Source organism: Dendropsophus ebraccatus, chromosome 7 (assembly GCF_027789765.1).
Source record: "Dendropsophus ebraccatus isolate aDenEbr1 chromosome 7, aDenEbr1.pat, whole genome shotgun sequence".
NCBI lineage: Eukaryota > Metazoa > Chordata > Amphibia > Anura > Hylidae > Dendropsophus > Dendropsophus ebraccatus.
Genome location: NC_091460.1, coordinates 114,443,004 through 114,467,426, shown reverse-complemented (window position 1 = coordinate 114,467,426; position 24,423 = coordinate 114,443,004). Strand labels below are relative to the sequence as shown.

General features: G+C 43.2%; 1 protein-coding gene across 1 annotated transcript in view; it reads left to right on the top strand.

Moving 5' to 3' along the window:
* The window catches only part of SCARB2 (scavenger receptor class B member 2), a 39,333-nt gene extending 15,371 nt beyond the window's left edge, over positions 1-23,962 (top strand). The window contains exons 4-12 of the mRNA XM_069978247.1: positions 283-483; positions 2,011-2,102; positions 3,418-3,537; positions 4,893-5,071; positions 6,425-6,543; positions 11,564-11,637; positions 13,023-13,074; positions 17,713-17,871; positions 21,425-23,962. Coding sequence (XP_069834348.1) covers positions 283-483; positions 2,011-2,102; positions 3,418-3,537; positions 4,893-5,071; positions 6,425-6,543; positions 11,564-11,637; positions 13,023-13,074; positions 17,713-17,871; positions 21,425-21,466 — 1,038 coding nt within the window. The 3' untranslated portion in view covers positions 21,467-23,962. The remainder of the gene's footprint in view (positions 1-282; positions 484-2,010; positions 2,103-3,417; positions 3,538-4,892; positions 5,072-6,424; positions 6,544-11,563; positions 11,638-13,022; positions 13,075-17,712; positions 17,872-21,424) is intronic.
* The last annotated feature ends 461 nt before the right edge of the window (positions 23,963-24,423 follow it).

Sequence of the window (24,423 nt, the reverse complement as noted above, 5' to 3'; positions counted from 1 at the left end):
CGCGCAGCGTAAAATCTGCACAAAAGTGTACAAAAGTACAAAAATCTGTACAAAAGTGTGTTTGTACCCTTAATCCTGTGATGGATTCCACTTACATTTCATTCAGAAAGCTGTACGGCTATGGAGCCGGAAATGACTTAGACATTTTCTGAAAATCTTGCATTATTTGGTTCGTAAAATATGGATTTGTGTTCTAGTGAAGAACCGATGAATTGTTTAATTGTAATCACATACAAATTGTAATACTCATTGGTCTGTGCATTGTTGTCCTCTTCATTTCAGACTCTGCTGGAAATCTCTAAGCAGAGTGAATATTTTAAATATGTAAAATCGTTCCTCGATGCCGTCTTGAAGACATACAAGGAAGGAATCTTTGTTACACGATCGGTCCATGAGCTGCTGTGGGGATACAAGGATCCTGTTCTTTCACTGGTCCACGCTCTAGTACCACATATTAGTGACATGTTTGGCCTCTTCTACAATGTAAGTTTTATAGATGGATGAAAAGTGTATTTGAATACCAGGTCAAAACAAGTATATTCATAAGGGGAATCTTACACAGTGCTCTCTGCTGCCACCTCTGTCCATGTCAGGAACTGTCCAGAGCAGGAGAGGTTCTCTATGGGAATTCGCTGCTGCTCTGGACAGGTCCTATCTCGGACAGAGGTAGCAGCAGAGAGCACTGTGCCAGACTGGAAAGAAAATTCCACTTTCTGCAGGATGTATAGCAGCTGATAAGTATTGGAAGACTTGAGATTTTTAAATAGAAGTAATATACAAATTCATATAACTTTCTGGGACCAGTTGATTTGAAATTCTTTTTTTTTTCAACGCAGTTCCCCTTTAAAAAAGCTGTTTAGCTATTTCTTTGTATAAAAGTGAACACGTAGAGTAAGATGAAAAAGTCTGTACTCAGTAACAGTGATCCCCTGCCACTCTCACTCCAGTAGTGTCTCTCCCCACTGCAGCAAGTTATTGGCAGAGCAGCCATGTTTTTGTGTCAAGACCTTACTGTAAAGTGCTAAGCAGCAGGGAGTTTTTTTTATTGGCTCTGCCTGGTCACATAGCAGAAACATGTTTTGTTTGGATTTGCTTTTTACACACATATATATTTTATTGAAAGGGTGGAACGTTACATAAATGACGCAATTTGTTCTATCATTAACAAGACACCAAACATTCAGTCTGCCTTGTGTCTATTTACTGAGCAGTTATATGTTATGTATTGGTGCATGAGAACATGGTCAGGAACATGGCAAGTTACTTCTATGTAGCCGCTGACCTTGAGATGCACCTTTATATGATTCCTCCATCTCTTGCATCCATTTTATGTTGCATATAGTCTTAATCACAAATATTCAGTCTCCACAGTTCATACACCTCAGACCTGCTGTCTTCGGTGGGTTTGGTCGACTGTCTAACGTGTATGGCTGACCCCTTACAGACAAGAAAATAGTCGGGTGGTTAAAACCCAACATGATTTTCACCACCCTACCCTTTTGTTCTGGGAGAGGTAAGCAAGTGCCAGAGCTGTCTGGCTGCGGCTTTTACCTCTCATCACCATTAAGAACTAATTTCGTATGGCCGTGATAAACATTCATATGTATGGGGAGGTCAGGAGAGATGACTGTCTTCTGAACAAGCTTTATTGTTCAGAGCATTGGTCACATTCAGAGACTACAGACAAAGTTTACACAATCTTACTCTGCTGTTACGTGTTATTCCATCTTCTTCTGTATGCATTATAGTATTCAATGCTCACTCCTCATTTTAAGAACATTGCAGTCACACAGCCAGGTTGTGTTTGGACTAGCAAGTGACTGAATCTGTATAGGAGTTTATTTATTTTTTTTAGAGTGGCCACTATTTTGAGCTTTTTCAAACCTAAACTAGATCTGAGAAAACTTTTTTAGTAGATTTATCTTTTATTTTGATTTATAGACCTTGCACATGAGAAAAAAAAAAATCACTTTATGTTTTCTCTTTGCATTTTATTGAACACATTTACAGATGAACGCGACGAGTGATGGAACGTATGTGTTTCAAAGCGGTTCCTCGGGATACCTGGATTTTGCCAGGATTGTGAAATGGAATGGAGAAAGGTAGGAATGGCATTTTTAAAGGGTTACACCATTGGGCTATGTTCACACACCATCAAAATAACAGTCTTCATTTGCCTTTGAAGGCTGTCTAATAAAAACGGATGTTATTTTGACAGCGTATGAACATAGCCTTAAGGCCAGTTCACACTGAGTCAATAAACATAGCCTTAGGACCCGTTCACACAGAGTCAATTCTTTGAGCGGAGAAGGGGAGAAAGTGGAGGCGCGTGCGCCCTCCCATTCAGACACTGCAGGACACTGAGCACGGCGGAATTCCACCAATTTTGCTCTGTGTGAACTGGCCCTTAGATTAACACATATCGAGTTTGCAATGGATTTTACACCGAAATCTGCTGCGATTCTCGATACTGTTATGGCCTATGGCCCTACATTTTCCCAACAGATTTTTATTCTGCTGTGAAAATTTAGTCACTGCTTATTAAACTAAATAGCTGCCAGGCTTTAAAGTGATACTGTCGGCCGTACACTGGAACCGAGCCGCGGTTCTAAAAATGGACTGCGGCATCGGCTTCCCCATGACGGCGCCGATCTATCGGTGTGTTAAATTCAAGAGGATGTACCTCTTTAAAGAGGTTATCCAGCATTAGAAAAAAATTGCTACTTTCTTCCAGAGACAGCACCTTTTTGCCTCCAGTTTGATGGGGTTTTTCAGCTCAGTTCCATTGAAGTGAATGGAGCCTAATTACAAACACACCTGAATTGAAGAAAATAGGCCTTATGCGCACGTTTAGTATTTTTTTCTGGTCCTGAAACAACCCGTGAGAAATTGCGGATTGGACATCTGTATTCCATCCGTATTTCCGTAATTCCATTTTTTTACTACTCATTGCTTTTCAATGCACTTCATCCGTATTTTTTTTGCGGAAATACGGATGCCAACATGTTACAATCTGTAACCAATTGATTTCAATGAGAAGATCCGCAAAATAAAATGGGTCCGCACTAGGACATGTCCATTTTTTTTTTTTTTTTTTTTTTTTTACGGATTGATTTTCATTCATTTCTGCTACTGATCGTGTGAATAGCCGAATAGACTTCAATGTGCACTAACTCGGATACGGAAATACGGATCCGTAAATCCATAGTGGTGCTCTCTCTGGAAATGCTGGATGCTGAAGAATAGGTTTGATTAAATGGTCATCTGTCTTTAATGGAACTATGTATGACTTCTTCAAGATGCCTGTGAAAGCTGTGGTGTATCTAACCTCGTACTTTGTCAGAATAACCTGGATGTTCAGGACATGACATTTGATCTCTTATTGATTAGATTTTTTTTCTCTTGTTTCTCTATCAGAAATCTCAAGTGGTGGACATCTGACACATGCAATATGATCAATGGAACAGATGGGACTTCCTTTCACCCATTAGTGAATAAAGATGATATATTATACATGTTTTCATCAGACCTATGTAGGTAAGAAAAAACTTCATTATACAAATATATATGCAATGACAACTGTATTAGCACTGCTATTCATGGTTTCTGTTATAAAGCAGAAGCATGATGGCTATGTGAACAGGGCCTGAATTAATTAAATCTATGTACCATCTTTGTAGTAGGAGGTAATGAACTGTGGTTTTCATCCACAAGAATGTCAACAAATTACAGGTCATGACGCTCAACCCAGAAAAGAAGACTGTCCAGACAGGTTCTAGCTTACAGGGAGATAGAAGTAACCATGTGTTAACAGTAGAATGCAGAAAACCTTTGCTAAAACATAGCACATTAAAGGGTTAAAGTTCAAATCGCAGGATGGCATTATGTGGCTAAGGGCTCAGGAGGCTGCACAGCCTCGTGGTACCAGACCCCAGTTCCAATGTCTCAACAGAAGGCACGAAGTAGGCGGCACTGCAATATACATGAATAAAGTGGTTTAGTTTATTCACCCATCATGAGCAACGTTTCAATCTTTTCCATGAGATCTTTATTGTGCAAGAAGATTGAAATGTTTCACATTTTGTTCACGTATATTGGAGTGCTGCCTTCTTTGTGCTTCTGTCCAGGGAGCAGAAGACAGCTAAAGCTAAAAAAAATTATTCAGACCCCCCCATCCTTTCTGAGACTTGGAGGTGCAGGTCTATATCCCGGTCATCAGGGATGCTGTGCTGCTGTCAGACATTGTATGCAGGCATGGTTTAGCCCACCCACAATGATCGGGACTTAGACTCGCCCCCTCCACGTTCCGAGATGTAGAATGACAGGAGGTAAGTGCTGAGGAGTAGAAGGCCTCTAGGCAGATTAGATGGACCAAGTAGTCTTTTTCTGCAACAATATTCTTTGTTTTTATGTTGTCTTCTGCACCATGGACAACCCTTTGAAGTCTAAGGCTGCGTTCACTGACGTCCTGCTCAGCCAAACAGTGAACTGTCCTGTCGCAACAGATTGATTGACTAAGCTGCCTCTCCACTGAGAGAATGCAGTTTGTGTGAACAAAGTCTAAAAAAGACTGCAGAAGACTATAGAACAGGAAAAATTGCTTTTATGGCGACAATTTATCAGTCTGTGTCCCACCAAGAAAGGGATGCTGACCTATACTGTGGCGTAATGCAGCAGTCCCCTTATTCATTTTAATTACGGTACCCCAACATAGTCACTTAGCCCCATAAACTAAAGGTCCAGCAACTGTGCGATACCCTAATAGTAACATGGTTTACCTTATAAAGTGGCTGCAAAAAGGTGTCATGACATAATCTAGTCATAGTTGGCTGAATTACAGTTTATAATTGTTGCTGTGCCCAAGAAATTCACACAGTCCTTCCTTTCCTCAGGTCTATTTTTGCGGTTTATGAATCGTCGGATGTTGTAAAAGGCATTCCTGTCTTTCGTTTTTCCCCCCCAGCCAAGGTCTTTGCCAATATCTCTATCAATCCTGATAATGCAGGTTTCTGTGTGCCAAAGGGAAATTGCCTCCCATCAGGCCTGCTCAATGTCAGTATGTGCAAGCAAGGTAGGTTAAGCAGGTTATTGATCTTCTAGGAGTTGTAACACTTAAACCATATTAGGTCCTGATATTTTTCATTTTAATGTCCAATCAGTTTAAGGCGATGTTCACACAACGTAATTAAAGTATTAATCACGGCCGTTGTTGCCGATTTGCAAGACAGCCATGATTAATACTTTACTTACATTGTACTGCAGCAGACTGAATCCCGGCCGGAGTGTATACACATAGGGGAAGATTTATCAGACATGGTGTAAAGTGAAACTGTCTCAGTTGCCCCTAGCAACCAATCAGATTCCACTTTTCATTCCTCACAGACTCTTTGGAAAATGAAAGGTGGAATCTGATTGGTTGCCGAGGGCAACTGAGCCAGTTTCACTTTACACCATGTTTGATAGATCTCCCCCATAGCATACACTACGCTAGTGGCGCCGCAAAAAACTGACAAAACTATTCATTGAATAGCGGCCGCAGAGAACCTGTCTGTTCACACAATGGAGTGTGCAGCTCTGGCCGTACGCTCCATTGTGTGCAGCGGAGAATTGGGATGTGCGCACACACTGTGCCCGCATCCTAATTTACTAGTCGTGAAGATCATCTGGCCGGTACCGGGTTGCAGAGTGGCTGGTGTTATACGCCATGTGAACATGGTCTAATATTGTAAAGGGGCCCTCTGGCGAATTAAATTTTCTTTCAAATCAACTGGTGTCGGAAAGTTATATAGATATTTAATTTACTTCTACTTAACATATCAATTCTTCCAGTACTTATCAGCTGCTGTATGTCCTGCAGGAAGTGGTGCATTTTTTCCAGTCTCTGCTGCCATCTATGTCCATGACAGGAACTGTAGCAAATCCCTATAGAAAACCTCCCCTGCTCTGGACAGTTCCTGACATAGACAGAGGTGGCAGCAGAGAGCACTGTGTCAGACTGGAAAGAATACACCAGTTCCTGCAGGACTTACAGCAGCTGATAAGTACTGGAAGACTTGATTTATTTATTTTTCAAATAGAAGTAATTGACAAATTTTTATAACTTTCTTACTCTAATTGATTCAAATGATTTTTTTTGCCAGAGTTCCCTATTAAATTCAACATCCTTTATTCGCAATGTAAGGCTGTCACAGCCCGCCTTACCAGATATTTAATCAGTGTACGTGTAATCCTTTTGGAAGATACCATTTTATCTATGCTGCTCTCGTTGTTTCCAGTATGCAGCTATGTATAACTGTAGAGTAGTTATGGAGAATGTACATGCTGATCTATGCAGCCTGTGTCTAGTGCTGCTTTAGATCAGGTATTCTATAGGGGTCTCTGTTCTTGCATAACCTTGTAAAAGGTTTTTTCTTTTTTTTGACAGGTGCTCCTATTATATTGTCCTCTCCTCATTTCTACCAGTCTGAGCAATCAGTCATTAACAGTGTAGTTAGAATAAAGCCCAAAAAGGAAGATGATGAAACATTCATGGACATCAATCCGGTATGTATACCCATGACTGATCTATATGCACGAACAGCGGCCGTTGCACTAAAGATTGCATTGATTTCTATACACAACAGTCAGAAATAATTCGCATGTCAATTATTTCCACAGCCATACTAAACAAAGGCCGTTGTTTAATACAATGTGTGAACAATGGCCGTTGTTTGCATTTTCTTCAATGCAACACCACAACCGTTCTTGTCATAAAAAATATGTTGTGTGAACATTGAAATCAATGGGTCCCTTTTTTCTCTTCTATAAATCAGGATCCGGATAGAAATAACTGATGTGTGGATGAGGCCTAAGAATAGGACTAAGGGTGTCTTTACACAGAGAGATTTATCTGACAGATTTTTGAAGCCAAAGCCAGGAACAGACTGTAAAACAGAGAACAGGTCATAAAGGAAAGACTGAGATTTCTCCTCTTCTCGAATCCATTCCTGGCTTTGGCTTCAAAAATCTGTCAGATAAATATCTGTGTAAAGGCACCATAAGCAATTCTAATGGTGCGTTTACACAGAGAGATTTATCTGACAGATTTTGGAAGCCAAAACCAGGAGCAAACTATAAACAGAAAACAGGTCATAAAGGAAAGGCTGAGATCTCTCCTCTTTTCAAATCCACTGCTAGCTTTGGCTTCCAAAATCTATCAGATAAATCTGTCTGTGTAAACGCACCATAACTCAATAACTTGGTTATCAGTTAAGGGGAGGATCTTTTTTTCAGGGATTAACCTTTCACAGGCTTTATTGCTCATACTTTGATAGCCGCAGCATCTTACTGGTTGGACAATTTTTTTTAACACTCATATATAGTAAGCAGTCACAAGATCAGTGTGTCACACCTTGTGTTATCACATGCATTTCCTTATAGTTGAACTTTCGTTGTATTTCTGTGCGGCTGAAACTAACAGGAAACGAAGAGTATCAATCATATGAGCTATTTCCTGTAACATGGGGACAAAAATACCTATAACGTTAGAGCATGGGTCTCCAAACTGCGGCCCTCCAGCTGTTGCAAAACTACATTACCCATCATGCCTGGACAGCCAAAACCAAAGCTTTAGCTGTTCAGGCATGATGGGAGTTGTAGTTTTGCAACGGTTGGAGGGCCGCAGTTTGGAGACCCATGCGTTAGAGAAATAGGATGCATCACCTGGCACACTTACGTACCTACCCGGTATAATGTGTAAATTTACAGTACTTTTGTAAACTCCCATGTTCCCATGTAAATGAGCCCCAACTAGTCATCTTAGGGTTGCCCTTTTTGCAAGTAGTCTCCGCCCACTGGACGTGATTTGAAGCGCTGTGTTACCATGACGTCATCCAGAGGCGGGCCTTTCCTTGCCAACGTGGTCTTCGCGGCGCATTACAGCGGCTCCTATTTTTTCAAATCAACTGGTGTCAGAGAGTTAAATAGATGTGTAAATTACTTCTATTTTTAAAAAAAATCTTCCATTACTTATCAGCTGCTGTATGTCCTGCCTTTGTGTGTGGTAATGCTCTCTTATACATAGATGCAGTACACCCATGTTTATGGCCTTTCTGTTTGTTAGGACCCTTGCCCTTTAACCAGTATAGTCGATGTAACTGTGTGGGCAGGATGTGAATCATCAAAGTCACATGGCTGGTGACTACCTCATCACCTTTCAGTTCCTTAACATGAGGGTCTAACTCTGGCTACATGGTTTTATAACCATACTAAAAGAATTATTATGCGGAAGGAAAAATCTGTCAACTATTATGCATATATATGCTGGTCAGATAAATGTCACTATTTAGTAGTTTTTCTAGGTAAAGAGGTTTCTTCTTTCAATCCACAGCAGGGAATGGGGTATTGAATGTCCATATAACCGCATTAATATGAATTATTTCTTATATTTGATCTGTGGATCCTTATAAAACTCAATCACATATCTGAAAACCAACAACAAATTCCTGTACTTCCTTTTTATCCATGCACAGAAATTTAGGGAGCACGATTTTAGAATCTAGAACCAATATATGCCAATGCTGTGTATGCGGATGTTCCACTGATATGTAGCACGTTTGTAGGTTGGTACTAATGCATGTCTAAGCTCTAAGATTGAAGGTGGTAGTTGGCACTCCCACCACTTGATGTCACTATACACTTAATTCTTAGCAAAGCTGAAGGGAAGCTTATAAAGGGTTAACTGTAAACGTGTGTTTTCTCATGTATGTCACTGTATATGATCCTGACTGAGAGCCAATCCCTGAGATCACTACCTCACATTTGTCCCTCCTCTATTCCAGGCTAGAGGATTGTGGGTTCTAGTATGTTCTTGCTCAAGCAGAGAGCCCCTTTGAAAGGTATATTTAGTGGGGGTGGGGCTAGTTTGGGGCAGATTAGTTAGCGTGTTTCCAGAGAGGGTATACAGAAGAGCGACGTTCCTACTGCAGTATCTTTCCAGGGCCTGGCCTTGTGGCCATAATTCATTTGTGGGGACTATATCTATGAGAGCCTTTACTTATTTTCTTGAAGAACCTCAATCCTAGCAATGTCGGGCTAGTGAACCACGCAAGAGGCCGCCGTATGGCCCGTGATAAACGGGAACTTTATGCACGCTGGGCGGCTATCCCCTTTGTCAGCAGTTAGGTAGGAGCAACTGAAGCCGAGAACTCTGCTGCAATGCGCTAGGTTTCCTTAAGGATCTCCCCGACAGCTAGCTTCACCCACTAGGTAGGGCTTACATTCCCAGATCTGTGTCACTCAGTGCCCACAGACAGGAATAGGCGGAAGGTCATACCTGTGGATATAGGTATTGTTCACTAAGCCCTCACTGTATCTAAGGGTCTGGATAGGGCCCACTTTACTCACTACCGTGCAGACAGTCCGCTGTCACCACCGCTAGTCAAGCTTAAGTTAGTCAACTCAAGCTAAAGCCACGTCAGTCAAGTATTGAAAAGTATATGCAAATTTTATCTTTTAAACAGTATGCCTGCCAGTCCTGCGGTGATTTATTCAAGTGATTTATTCAATTCAGAGTTCTAAACAAGTCTGCCAGCAAAAAGCTGTGAAGTATTAACTATATGCCAAAAGTATCCTATCTATCTCAAGTACCCAGCTCACTAAAGAGATCTAAGTCACTAAGGAGAGACTACTCTATTGTGTACTGCGTCTTTAAGAAGATTCTACAGTAAATTTGCACCTGTTTCAGTACTTGCTGGACTCCTGTGGTTTCTCGCACAACAACTACACTTACACCAACCAACCAGTATATCCAGGGGTAGGCACATACCAGTCCTGCCCACCGTGTCAAGTGCCTAAATAGTACACATCTGCCCTAGCTAACACCTCCTAACTTCAATGGGGCTCTGTTACCTCAGACTAGTCAGGGTGCCCAATGAATGATATTTGTCATAGGTGGTTTTAATGAGATGACCTATATGTATGTGTATGTGGGTGCAGGTTGTCCATGTCATCAAACAAAACAACGTTAATCACTGAACTAGGGCTGGGCGATTAATCGAATGAATTTGATTAAAGGGGTTGTCCGGCGAAAAAAATTATTCACAGAATAACACACATTAAAAAGTTATACAACTTTGTAATGTATGTTATGTCTGTGAATGGCCCCCTTCCCCGTGTTTCCCCCCACCCACGCTAGACCCGGAAGTGTGGTGCATTATACTCACCGCATGTCGTGTCGTCCACGGTCTCCGATCGTCAGCAGTGACGTCTTCTTCGTAAGTTCGGCGGATCTTCCCGAGTGCCGGCCGCCCTCTGCAGCGTCATCCGAAGCTCAGCCGCGATTGGCTGAGCATAACTGTGCTCAGCCAATCGCGGCTGAGCAGCTGATGACGTGGCCGCGTCATCAGCCGCTCAGCCGCGATTGGCTGAGCACAGTTATGCTCAGCCAATCGCGGCTGAGCGGCTGATGACGCGGCCACGTCATCAGCTGCTCAGCCGCGATTGGCTGAGCACAGTTATGCTCAGCCAATCGCGGCTGAGCTTCGGATGACGCTGCAGAGGGCGGCCAGCACTCGGGAAGATCCGCTGGCCTCCCGAAGAAGACGTCACTGCTGAGGATCGGAGACCGTGGTCGGCACGTGACAGGTAATGTATAGCGCACCACACTTCCGGGTACACGGGTGGGGGTGGTGGGACACGGGGAAGGGGGCCATTCACAGACATAACATACATTACAAAGTTGTATAACTTTGTAATGTGTGTTATTCTGTGAATAATTTTTTTCGCCGGACAACCCCTTTAAGTCGCCCAGAGTGTTTGAATCAATTAGATTTTTTGTGAAAATCGTAAATTCGATTTTTACAAAAAATCATTGCGGGCGGGCCGGACGGCCCAGAGAGGGGCAGTATGGGGCTGGCGAGCGCTGCTGTGAGGTGCAGGGCGGGCCGGCAGTCCGGAGAGGGGCGGTGCGGGGCAGAGAGGGGCGGATCGGGCCGGCAAGCGCTGGAGTGAGGCGAGGGGCGGGCAGTCCGGAGTTATGCGGCGCGGGCGTCCTCCAGCACAGCGTCCCGCTCCCCTGTCAGCCACAGTTAGAGCTCCCCAGTGTCTGGAGGAGACAACAGGGACTGCAGGGTGATAGTGTCGCTGCGGGTCCTGGAGCAGTACAGCGGGGTCATCACCAGTCCCCGTCAGTCATCCCCAGCTGCCCCAGTCCCTGTCATTCCCCCTCAGTCACAGGGGAGCACTGTTACACTGGGAAGCAATACAGTTGTTGTCTCAAACATCATTAAAATAGTATCTGACGCTGTGAGAAAAATTTGGTTTATTTAGCAAAATAAAAAAAATTGAGATTTAAATCGGGAATTGTCCAGATTTCTAAAAAAAAAAATTGACATTTTATTTTTTGGCCATATTGCCCTGCCCTACACTGAACCCTAAAATCTGTTCCTGGTGGATTAAATTAATACATAGAATATTTTGAAAAGTTTTTTTTATTATGTCAGGTCCATAGATGTTACCCTGTAATATCTCAAAACACTCACAATATATATGTGTCCTTGTCATTGACCGTATTTCTCCTTTTCAGCTCACTGGAATCTTAATTCGAGCTGCCAAGCGCATACAGGTCAATGTCTATGTACGACAAATTCCTGAGTATGAGTGAGTATTCTACATTTGATCACAGTCCATGAAGCATTATATTATATCTGACCTGCCAACCTATGAGAAGTATAGGAGCTTATGTCAGTTATGGCTGAATTCTCCATGTAGGTTTAAAGCGTAACTGTCATTTTCTGAAAACAATAAGGAAGAGATTTATCAAACATGGTGTAAAGTGAAGCTGGCTCAGTTGCCCCTAGCAACCAATCAGATTCCATCTTTCATTTTCCAAAGAGTCTGTGAGGAATGAAAGGTGGAATCTGATTGGTTGCTAGGGGCAACTGAGCCAGCTTCACTTTACACCATGTTTGATAAATCTCCCCCTAAATATCTATAGTACAAGCGATTTTAAGAAACTCTGTCATAGGTTTTATTTACCAAAAGAGTTTCTTTCTGTACTGAAAAGCTATTTTCCTAGGCCCCCCCTCACTTCAGAAGAAGAAGGATTTCTGTGTCCATTATGCTCTATGGAGAGGGGAGGGGCTCAGAGGAGTGAGTGAGCACAGAGCAGTCCTGCACAGCACAACACCCTGCAATCTTCTCTCAGCAAGTTCCTAGATAAGCACTGACCTTTCTGACCTCTGAATCCAGCGTTTTAGGTGCCCAGACAGTCTACAAAACAGCTGACCTTCATGTCTCTTCTTCCTGCTCCCTCGGCTCCTCCCCCCTCCATAGGATATAATGGACACAGCAGAACCCGTCTTCACTGGCTTCTCTGTAATGAAGACGTATTTGCCTGATAATGCACAGATAAGAAGTGAGGGGGGAAGGCTGGGAAATTGCTTTTTGGGTACGGATAGAGGCTTTTTGCCTAATAAAACCTACTATAGAGTATCTTAAAATGACTTATACTACTGATTTCTGAAAAATTCTGAAAAATTACATTCACACTTTAATGACGTCACTTCTGATGCAAGTGCACAGTAGAGCAGGCCCCTACATGTGGTGTACTATTGTGTATACCTTCATAGTTTGTTATATTGGAGTGAAGGATGTATGCCGTTATACTTAGAAATGGGCATGGCTCCTCAGAAGACCTCTAAACAATTTATTTCCTGATCCAGTATAGAACTATACTCTTCTGCAATATACTGCTAGATTTTAGGCATCAATAGAAAATAGCCCCAAAAAGTTGTCAGCAGTTTTGTACACTAAGGGGGGGCATTTACTAAACATGTGCAGGTATAGATCATGGCAGGTATAGATTTTTGCATGCGGCAGACGCAGGTCCTGTCAGATTTCCCTAAGAGGTGCGAGTACCTTCGTAAATCCAGCAGGCTGAATGGGGGCGTACAAGTAGCCACACAAGTTTGTATTCCTTTGTCTTTGAATTCTAAATCTATTTATTTTTTCACATATACTAATTTTTAAATTCATCTTTTCAGTATTACGCAAAATTTACAGACTCTCTATTTTCCAGTAATGTATCTCAATGAGGTAAGACCCTGATCTTTGTCAATGCTCATACACAGACCCTGCATGCTGTTATACAGTTTCCATATGTACGGGAATATTTTCCAAACATATTTCCAAGTTTATTATGCTACTTAACAAACTTGCTGCAGTTTTGCATCATTTTCTTTTACAATAACTTCATTACACGATAAGGCTATGTTCACACAGGTTTTTACTCAACGGCAAATAACAGCCATTATTTTGTAACAACGATTGTTATCCATATAATAATGGCTGTAGCTATAAAATAACGCCCCAGTATTGGCCATTAAAGGACATCTGTCTAGTAAAAACATGTGTGAACTTCCCCAATGGAGTTTTGGTGCACTTTTGTAGGCATAATCAGGATAAAAAAATTAAAAACAAATTATATACAATATATATATTTGGCTTCACCATTAGTGTACAATAATGTCTTCACTAAAAATGTCCCTACTGTGCCCTAAGTCACTAATAATGCCGCATCTGTGGCCCCAGTCATTAGTAATCCCCCCATATAGTGCCCCATATAGTAATAATACCCCATTACTCCTGCAGAAATACCCTTGTGGCTCCATATATGAGTAATTCTCCCTGTGCCCCCATATAGTATTAATGGCCCAGTATCTCCATATAGTAATAATGACCCCCGTGTCCCCATATAGTAATAATACACTTTGTGCCTCTATAAAATAATGCAACCTGTGCCTCCATATAGTAATAATGCACCCCGTGCCCCCATATAGCAATAATGCACCCTGTGCTCCCATATAGTAATTATGCACCATGTGCCTTCATAAAGTAATGCAACCTACGCCTCCATATAAAAATAATGCACCCTGTGCCTCCATATAGTAGTAATGCACCCTGTGCCCTCATGTAGTAAAAATGCACCCTGTGCCTCCATATAGTAATAATGCACCCTGTGCCCCCATATAGTAATAATGCTCCCTGTGCCTCCATATAGTAATAATGCTCCCTGTGCCCCCATATGGTGATAATGCTCCCTGTGCCTCCATATGGTGATAATGCTCCCTGTGCCTCCATATAGTAATAATGCACCCTGTGCCTCCATATGGTAATAATGCACCCTGTTCCTCCATCCGGTAATAATGCACCCTGTGTGTGCCTCCATATAGTAATAATGCACCCTGTGCCTCCATATAGTAATAATGCACCCTGTGCCTCCATATTGTAATAATGCACCCTGTGCCTCCATCCGGTAATAATGCACCCTGTGCCTCCATATAGTAATAATGCACCCTGTGCCTCCATGTGGTGATAATGCACCCTGTCCCCCATATAGTAATAATGTCCCCTGTGGCTGCATATATGAATAATGCTCCCTGTGCCCCCAATATAATAATGCTCCCTGTGCCCTCATACAGTAGTAATGGACCAGTATCTCCATAGAGTGATAATGCACCCTCTACCTCCATATAGGAATACCGCCCACTGTGCCTCTATATAGTAATAATTCTCCTAGTCCTGGCTCCCACACTGAATGGAGCTGCCGTTATCCCCTCACTTCAGGAATTCCGGCCCTTAGCCTGTGAGCCACAGGGACGGGATCCCCAGGCAGGCCTCATATCATCGTCATATTAGTGCAGAAGATCTAGTTCGGGCAGCTAATATATATATATATATATATATATATATATATATAGCGCTGAAATATCCTGTAGCATTGTGCTTTTTCTGTTCCTTTGTCATCCTCATTTTGATACTAGGAAACAGTATTCTAAACTGCACTCCTCTAATCACGATTGGTGCTCAGTGGTAATTGGTTCTGCAACCATATAGCACCTGGAATGAAGTTGAACCACGGCACACATAAAGTTCAAGGTGAAGATAATTTTTATTTATTTATACATAGTGCACAGGAAAAACAGAATCTTTGCTCCAAACAGAAAGTGTATGGAAAGATTTAAAGCGACTCCGTACCCACAATCTGACACCCCCAAACCACTTGTACCTTCGGATAGCTGCTTTTAATCCAAGATCTGTCCTGGGGTCCATTCGGCAGGTGATGCAGTTATTGTCCTAAAAAACAACTTTTAAACTTGAAGCCCGTGCCAAACGGGAGTATCTGCGCCCTAACTTTGCACCACCCCTCTGTCCCTCCTCACCACCCTCTTCATCATTAGGAATGCCACTGAAACATTTTCTCCATGCTGAACATTGCACAGGTGATTAACGGTCCAGCCCATGTGCTGGGCTGCCACAGGTGAGGAATAGGAGGCAATCTGCCTGGAGCATTCCTAATGATGAGGAGGGTGGGGAGGAGGGACGGAGGGGTGGTGCAAAGTTAGGGCACAGATACTCCCGTTTGGCACGGGGCTTCAAGTTTAAAAGTATTTTTTTAGGACAATAACTGCATCACCTGCCGAACAGACCCCAGGGCAGATCTTTGATTAAAAGCAGCTATCTGAAGGTACAAGTGGTTTGGGGGGGTCAGATTGTGGGTACAGAGTCGCTTTAAGGGACCGTAAATCCTGTATTTACAGTCTCATAAACCTTTTCTTACATATTCTGGTTGGAACAAAGATTCTGTTTTTCACTGAGCACTATGTATAAATCAGGGGTGGGGAACCTTTTCCATGTCGAGGGCCGGTCGGGCATTAATAAAATCATTCGAGGGCCGCATACCGTGCGCGGCAGTTAGTAGCGTGGGTTTGCAGCACCCAGGGCAAGGCAAGGTATTGTTCGCCTAGTGCCCCTGCTATTGTAGTTAACCCCCAGCCATGTCCCTGGTAGCCTAGTTAACCCCCATCAGGCATGTCCCTGGTAGCCTAGTTAACCCCCATCAGTCATGCCCCTGGTAGCCTAGTTAACCCCCATCAGTCATGCCCCTGGTAGCCTAGTTAACCCCCATCAGTCATGTCCCTGGTAGCCTAGTTAACCCGCATCAGTCTTGTCCCTGGTGGACTAGTTAACCCCCATCAGGCATGTCCCAGGTGGCCTAGTTACCCCCCATCAGGCATGTCCCTGGTAGCCTAGTTAACCCCCATCAGGCATGTCCCTGGTGGCCTAGTTAACCCCCATCAGGCATGTCCCTGGTAGCCTAGTTAACCCCCATCAGGCATGTCCCTGGTAGCCTAGTTAACCCACATCAGTCATGTCCCTGGTAGCCTAGTTAACCCCCCATCAGGCCTGTCCCTGGTAGCCTAGTTAACCCCCATTAGTATGTCCCTGGTGGCCTAGTTAACCCCCAACAGTCATGTCCCTGGTGGCCTAGTTAACCCCCATCAGGCATGTCCCTGGTGGCCTAGTTAACTCCTCAGTCATGTTCCTGGTGGCCTAGTTAACTCCTCAGTCATGTCCCTGGTAGCCTAGTTAACTCCTCAGTCATGTCCCTGGTGGCCTAGTTAACCCCTCAGTCATGTCCCTGGTGGACCAGTTAACCCTCATCAGGCATGTCCCTGGTGGCCTATTTAACCCCCATCAGGCATATCCCTGATAGCCTAGTTAACCCACATCAGTCATGTCCCTGGTAGCCTAGTTAATCCCTCAGTCATGTCCCTGGTAGCCTAGTTAACCCCCCATCAGGCATGTCCCTGGTAGCCTAGTTAACCCCCCATCAGGCCTGTCCCTGGTAGCCTAGTTAACCCCCCATCAGGCCTGTCCCTGGTAGCCTAGTTAACCCCCATTAGTCATGTCCCTGGTGGCCTAGTTAACCCCCATCAGGCATGTCCCTGGTGGCCTAGTTATCCCCCCCATCAGGCATGTCCCTGGTGGACTAGTTAACCCCCAACAGTCATGTCCCTGGTAGCCTAGTTAACCCCCAACAGTCATGTCCCTGGTAGCCTAGTTAACCCCCAACAGTCATGTCTCTGGTGGACCAGTTAACCCCCAACAGTCTTGTCCCTAGTAGCCTAGTTATCCCCCCCCCCCCCCATCATTCATGTCCCTGGTGGACTAGTTAACCCCCATCAGGCATGTCCCTGGTAGCCTAGTTATCCCCCCCCCCCCATCAGTCATGTCCCTGGTAGCCTAGTTATCCCCCCCCCCCCCATCATTCATGTCCCTGGTAGCCTAGTTGTCCCCCCCATCTGTCATGTCCCTGGTAGCCTATTTAACCCCCAAATAAAAAAAAATAAACATCCCACTCACCTTACCTCCGCCCAGGTCCTCTTCTCTCCCAGGTCCTCTGTGCCGGTCTTCTCCTGCAGGCGGCGCGCGATGAAATGACGTCATCGCGCGCGGCCCGCAGGAGACTGAAGACACGCGCCGCTTTGGAGGAGGAAGGAGCCGACACAGACAGCACGGCAGCTGTCACAGAGGATGCTGTGTGTGCCGGCTCCTTCCTTCCTCCAGAGCAGCGCGTGTCACAGGGGAGCCGCGGGCCGCATCGGGGGGTCTCAGGGGCCGGATGCGGCCCGCGGGCCGGAGGTTCCCCACCCCTGGTATAAATAAATAAAAATTATCTTAACCTGGACCTTTATATGTGCCGTGGTTCAACTACATTCCTCATTGTGTTCCTGTCACAATCTTGTTGGCTTGCTCTCCCTGGAAAAGTTGGTGATGAAGCGATGTAACCTATACCCCTATATAACTAGTCATCTAAACTTCAGTTAAAATGGCAACCCCACATTGTTTTATGAAACACATTTTTTATTGTCATGTTCAATCTCCCCCCAGAGTGTCCTCATTGATGACCAGTCTGCAGGAAAACTCAGATCCGTTCTTCTGGAAGCTAGAGTGGTAGCTAATGTTCCTTTCATCATCATGGCGCTTGGGATTATATTTGGCATAATATTTGTTGTATTCATTTGCCGTCCATCGAGGACAAGAGAGGAGGTAGGTACCATTATCCGTTGTAGATTGTGGCTACTATTAGACATAACTATGGTACTATCAGTGCTATGGTTTTATCTGTCAGTAGCTACATGGTAGTGCCAGCTACAAGGAGACATCCAACTATTAAATAGTGCAAGCTATAGGAGTCCTCAGGATATATATGCTGCCCTGTAGAAGATTGAGGACACTGAAAGCCATCGCAGACAAAAGAGGGAGGTAGAGCCAGATTTGAGGTGTACATTAAGTGTCTCGATGCTGCCCTGCATCAGGACCTTTTCCCATCGCTACTGCAATACCAACATATTGGTCTGAATGTACAAATATAAAATATAGTAGAGTAGCAGCCATGATTAAATTGGTGGACTGGGCAGCTTACTCGGGGGGGGGGGGGGGGGGGGGGGGAGACCAGCATACTTGTACGGCGGTCTTAAATTAGGCCCCGCCCAACATTGTTTGCCTACATAGACGCCTCGACGGTTGGACTTTGATTAGGCCTCAACATGCCTATTTGCAGTTATGATCTTTATGCATATTATTCTTATGTGTTTAGCTTTTTAATGTTGGCCCAGCATGGCTTTTGTTATTTTGTGGATGTTTGTTAAAAAAATATTTGAAAAACACCCAATAAAATAATTTTGAAGCATTAAATTAGGCCCCGCACCCTTTTCCCCAGCTGAATTCATTAAGAGGCGCATGCCTCTTAGTAAATCCGGACGGCCGTGCGTCCAACTCTGTGCCTGGCGTACCAGCAGGTGTAGATTTGAATCATGATTTACACCTCCAAGCAGGTGTAAAATCATGATAAATGAGGCGTGGGAGGAGACCTCCTCCTTGTGGCACCCCCTTCCCGCCCATCTGGGGAGCGAGGGATACGGCAGGCTTACCCCAGAGAGAAGGGGCAAATCTGCGCCTTCTCCCTGTTGTATGCCCCTGCTGTGACCTCTGTAAATGTCCCCCTCTGTCTACACGGACAGCTCTGTCACTTATTACAAGGAACAATTATCGTTCAAAAACTCGCCAAAGCAAAGGATCATTGTTAGGATAAAGCGACTCTGTACCCACAATCTGACCCCCCCAAACCATTTGTACCTTCGGATAGCTGCTTTTAATCCAAGATCTGTCCTGGGGTCTGTTTGGCAGGGGATGCAGTTATTGTCATAAAAACAACTTTTAATCCGGCAGCACTGTGTCTAACAGCTGGGGCTTACATTTGTAAATGCATTAGGCTGGCACATCCTCTCTGTCCTTCCTTTCCACCCTCCTCAACATTTACTGTTGTTTGAGCTTTGCACAGGTGTATTAACGATCCAGCCCATGTTCAGTATACAAACAGGTGGGGAATAGGGAGCAATCTGCCTGGAGCATTCCTAATACTGAGGAGGATGGGGAGGAGGAACAGAGAGGTGGTGCCAGCCTAATGCATATACAAATGTAAGCCCCGGCCGTTAGACACAGCGCTGCAGGATTAAAAGTTATTTATTTTTTATTTTTTTAAATAATATTTTATTCAAATTTTACAGTGATACAGATTATAAGACAGGCTGGGCAAATGTCCGTAAAATAGCCTCCAGGGGCGAAACACAATTAGCATTAAGGTACACAATGAGTTGAGTAGTCGTCCCCGTGTTATGCCTTACAAAAATGCCCGAAGTAGTCATGAAATAAAGCATAGCTCAGCTTGGGCTTCCCAGCCATATGTCTATATCAGACAAACCCTAGAGTATCCCAGTAAAAGCAAACAAAATTAAAATAACCAAACAAAAACATAGCAAGTGACACAAATCCCATATGAAACCACGGCATTCCCATGTGCGAGTATCCAGGACGAACACCAGTAGAAGACAAGGCCAATGAGGTAATACGAGGACAATCATGTCACCCCCTACTAATAATGGGCCGTTGCCTGCCCCGTCAGTACAAAAGGTAAATAGCCAGTAGATGTCATGGCGCACCGGAGGGAGGGAAAAGGTGGGGTCATAATGAGAAAGCAATTAGGGTTCACTTCCTAGTCGGTGAACTTTAAGAACACCGAGAGATCCTTTCATGTCTTCTGTAAGGTACCATGTAGATTGCGTAAAAGGTTGCATTATGGATTGGATCTCAGTATGAGAAAAGTACGCCACAATGAATCGCCTCCATCTGCAGAAGAGCGATTCAGTCAGTTTATCTTTTTCTCTCAGGGAAAGTCGGCGTTCCACATAAAAGAGATGTTTTAGTCTTTCTATCACCGTGGGGAGAGTCGGTAAGGTAGGTTTTATCCACTCCTTTAAAAGTTATTTTTATGACAATAACTGCATCACCTGCCGAACGGACCCCAGGACAGATCTTGGATTAAAAGTAGCTATCCGAAGGTACAAGTGGTTTGGGGGCTCAGATTGTGGGTACAGAGTCACTTTAATAGGGTTAAGCAATAACTCGACAAACACAAAATTGTTACATTGTCGCTGATCGTGATCTTTCAGCATGTCAAAAAATCTTTGTTGTTCTTTCGCTGATAGTTCTCCAATTCATCTGTTATAAGAAATCAGCCGCTCGTAAAAGAAAGGACCATTTTTTTGTGCCACGAATGATTAGCGACCACAAAATAGCGGCGTTCTGCTACCACCGCTCCTATTGCATGGTGCGACAAATAAGCAGACCGTCGCTATCTTTATCGTGATTTTAGGTCATGCTTTAAATCAACAATCAGCTGACATTGTGCATGTCGAGTGATCGTTGATTTAAAACATGAGCTATTATGGTCCGTTTACACAGAGCGATAATTCGTCCAATTAATCGTTCATCGATTTTAAAGCAGTGATTTGAATTTTATAACGATCAGCATTTAGACAAAGTGAAAAATCGTTAAATTGTTATTGCGATCGTTTTAAGATCGCTTAAGCCCATCTCACACATAGGGTGAATCTGTGAAAGACCGTTTACACGAAGCGATCTGCGAATTTTCAGTGACCGACCAACGACTATTTGAGAACGTGTTGAAAGATCACAATGAACAGTTTCTCACTCATCGCTTGATCCGTTCGCTGTGTTTACACGAGCCGATTATCACTCAAATGCAATCGGAATTCAAACGATAATCGTTCCGTGTAAACACACCTTTACACTAAACGATTAACGTCCCATAATCGCTTTGTGTAATAGTACCCTCAGGCTGTCTCTTGCAAATGCATGTGATGGCAAGCTAGTGATACGCTCAGATCCGCCTGTACATCTATCTATACATACGCACAATATAATATGTGAAAAATGTAAGTACCATGTTACTTAGCAGGTTGGCTCCTGTGTTTAGTATTTCATTGATTACTTACACTACAGTTGTGATGTCCCTTATATGTGAGAGATGAACTACTTACATCATGGGTCTCCAAACTGCGGCCCTCCAGCTGTTGCGAAACTACAACTCCCTTCATGCCTGGACAGCTAAAGCTTTGGATTTGGCTGTCCAGGCATGATGGGAAATGTACTTTTGCAACAGCTGGAGGGCCGCAGTTTGGAGACCCATGCTCTCTATTACTACAAGAATATAACTGTTCCCCTGTCTTGTGTTATTTAGGGCACGGAAGAAGATAGAGGACCACTTATACGAACATCCTAATCAACTGACAAAAATAAGAACTATTCAAAATCACCGATGTCCGTCCAGGCTAGGAAATTCAGTTTTTTTGGAAGGATGTAGACACGGAGCCCGGCTAGAGATTGCTGTGTTCCTATGTAATGCCTGCTGGAGAGTTGGTGACATTCTATCCGCACTATTATACAACAGTGAACTGTCCCGCAGTCATACAATACTAAGCACACTTTAATATACAAGAAGCACTGATCTGATTTAATTTACACAATGCTATTCGTTTTACTTAGTGTGATGGAAATGAATAATTCACTAACAAAAGTGTGAAATTTATGACTTTTAACTTTGCTATATTTCATTGTATATGTAGATTCAATAACATCCAAGCAGTGAAAATCTCTTCAAGGCCTTATTACCTATCCAAGTACGGTGCAATGTTCCGACCCTATGGATTGGCACTTTGCGTGCAGGATATCTATCATATTTTACGGACTATAAGATGCACCTGAGTGTAAGATGCACTACTGGTTTAGACACCTGAAAACAGGGGAAAAAAATTCCATACTAACTTAACTTGCCTGAGGATCTAAGGAAGTGAAAGGGTCTGCTTCACTAACTTTGGTGCTCTAGGGTTGACATTTAGATTCTGTTAGCTTACTGCATGATATGAGGACATTTCTGAGTCTGTATTACAGCCTAAGGCTATGTTCACACAACGTATATTTTCGTAAAAGTACGGCCGTTGTTGCAATCGGCAATAACGGCCTTACTTTGTACGAAAACATACATTGTCTTGCCTTCTATGGGATCCCAGCCGGAGCGTATACACATAGTATGCGCTTCTGCCGGGATCTCTCGCAACGCCGTAGAATACTGACTTGTCAGTTTTCTGAGGCCGCAGAAAACCCTGTCAGTGCACACTGTGGAGCGAGTGGGTCCGGCCGCTCGCTCCATAGTGTGCAGTGGGGAGTTCTGATGCGGGCGCGCACAGATGTGCCCGCATCAAAACTCTTCGTCCCTAAAGATCATGCGTCCGGTACTTTAGTGACCGGCCGTTCTGTGAATTTACCCTTACGGAGACTGGACCTGGATTTCTGGTAAGTTTAGCTTTGTTTTACAGCATGATAACAACAAAAAAATAATGAATATAAATTGCAGAATTGCTTTATTTCACATCTACTGTTGATTTAGATTTTGAAAGTTATAGCGACAGTGACACTTTAAGGTGTTCCTGTCATTTTTAAAAACTTGACGTCAAAACTTTTTTGAAATGCCAGGGCACTTGAAAGGGGAAATATCACCAACTAATCTTATAGCTCTGGGGACGATGAGGAGGAAGGCATATGTGTTACCTTCCTCCTCTGTGCCGGTCCCGTGCTGTTAGTCGGAGTAATCTTCACTCCAGAGCACTATTAGGAGCTCTGCCATGTCATCGTCCTGCTCATTCTAATAATAATCAATGGATTGCGAGGGCCGGATGACGTGGCAGTGCTCCTAACGGTGCAGCAGAGCAAAGATTACTCCAACTAACAGTGCGGGACCGTTGCAGGGGAGGAAGGTAACACACATATCTTCCTCTTCAGCGTCCCAGGCATTAGGGGCTATCAGAAGGTTAGATTAGTCTAACCTGCTGATAGTTCCCCTTTAACGCTCTCCATGACAGTATAGTATACAGTCTGGCTCTGCAGCATGCACAATACACACACAGCTCCTCTGCATTATACATATCCAGCTTTGCTACATCAAAATACACACACCTCTGCTACATAACCATATTATAAACAGTGCGTCTTATAATCCGAAAAATATACATTTCAGTCAACAATAACATAATCTTGGTGATAAAAAGAGAGACTGGCTGTGTATACACATAACAGGTCTCATTGTATCAGAATAATAATAATAGATCAGAGTATATCCTCTGCTGTACTGATATCCATACATTACCCAGTTGGTACACACACACAATAGTGGTACTTATAGAAGGTCTATTGTATATGCTTGGGTCAATGAGGCTTGCTGAACCAATACGTTACCAAACATCATATTGCTGCACAATTGAATGCAAGTACTTTATGTTGTATCGAAATGTTTCACACAAAACTTAAAGGGAATCTGCCATCACAAAATGACCTATTGTTTAAAATCTAGTTTTTATGTTAACATATTTTTAAAGAATTTTTGTGTGTTTTTTAATTTTCCATTGTATTGTTTATGTTTGTAAATAACCCTGAAATCTTGCAGTTTCTAGTAGATAAAGTGACTTTAACCCCTTCCCTCCTCAGCTAATTTTCGTTTTTGCACTTTAGTTTTTCCCTCCTTATGTTTTAAAGGCCGTACCGCTTGCATTTTTTTCACCTAATGACCCACATGATCCCTTATTTTTTGTAAAACAAATTGTACTTTGTAATGACACACTTCATTTTTCCATAAAATATGCTGTGTCAGTATGATTACAATGAAAGGCAACTTGTGTAAACCTTAAAATTAAAACCTTTTAAAATAAAATAAATGTTCCTAAAATTGCTCTGTTACCATTCTTATAATTCTTTTATCCTTTGGTCTATGGGGCTGTGTGAGGTGTCATTTTTGCATCATGATCTGTTCTTTCTATCTATCGGTACCTTGATTTTTTTGCACTTTGGCGTTTTTTTTTGCACTTATGCCATTTACCATGCGATATCAGGGATGTGATAATTTAACCCTTAGAGGACCCTGCCAATTTCAATTTTTGCGTTTTCGGTTTTTCCTCCTTGTGCTTAAAAGGCCATAGCACTTGCATTTTTTCACCTAGAAACCCACATGAGCCCTTATTTTTTGCACCACTAATTGCACTTTGCAATGACAGGCTTTTCATAAAGTACACTACAAAACCCGAAAAAAATTCAAAGTGTGGTGAAATTGAAGAAAAAATACGCATTTCTTTTATTTGGGGTTTTTTCGTTTTTACGCCGTTCGCCCTGGGATAAAACTGACTTGTTATA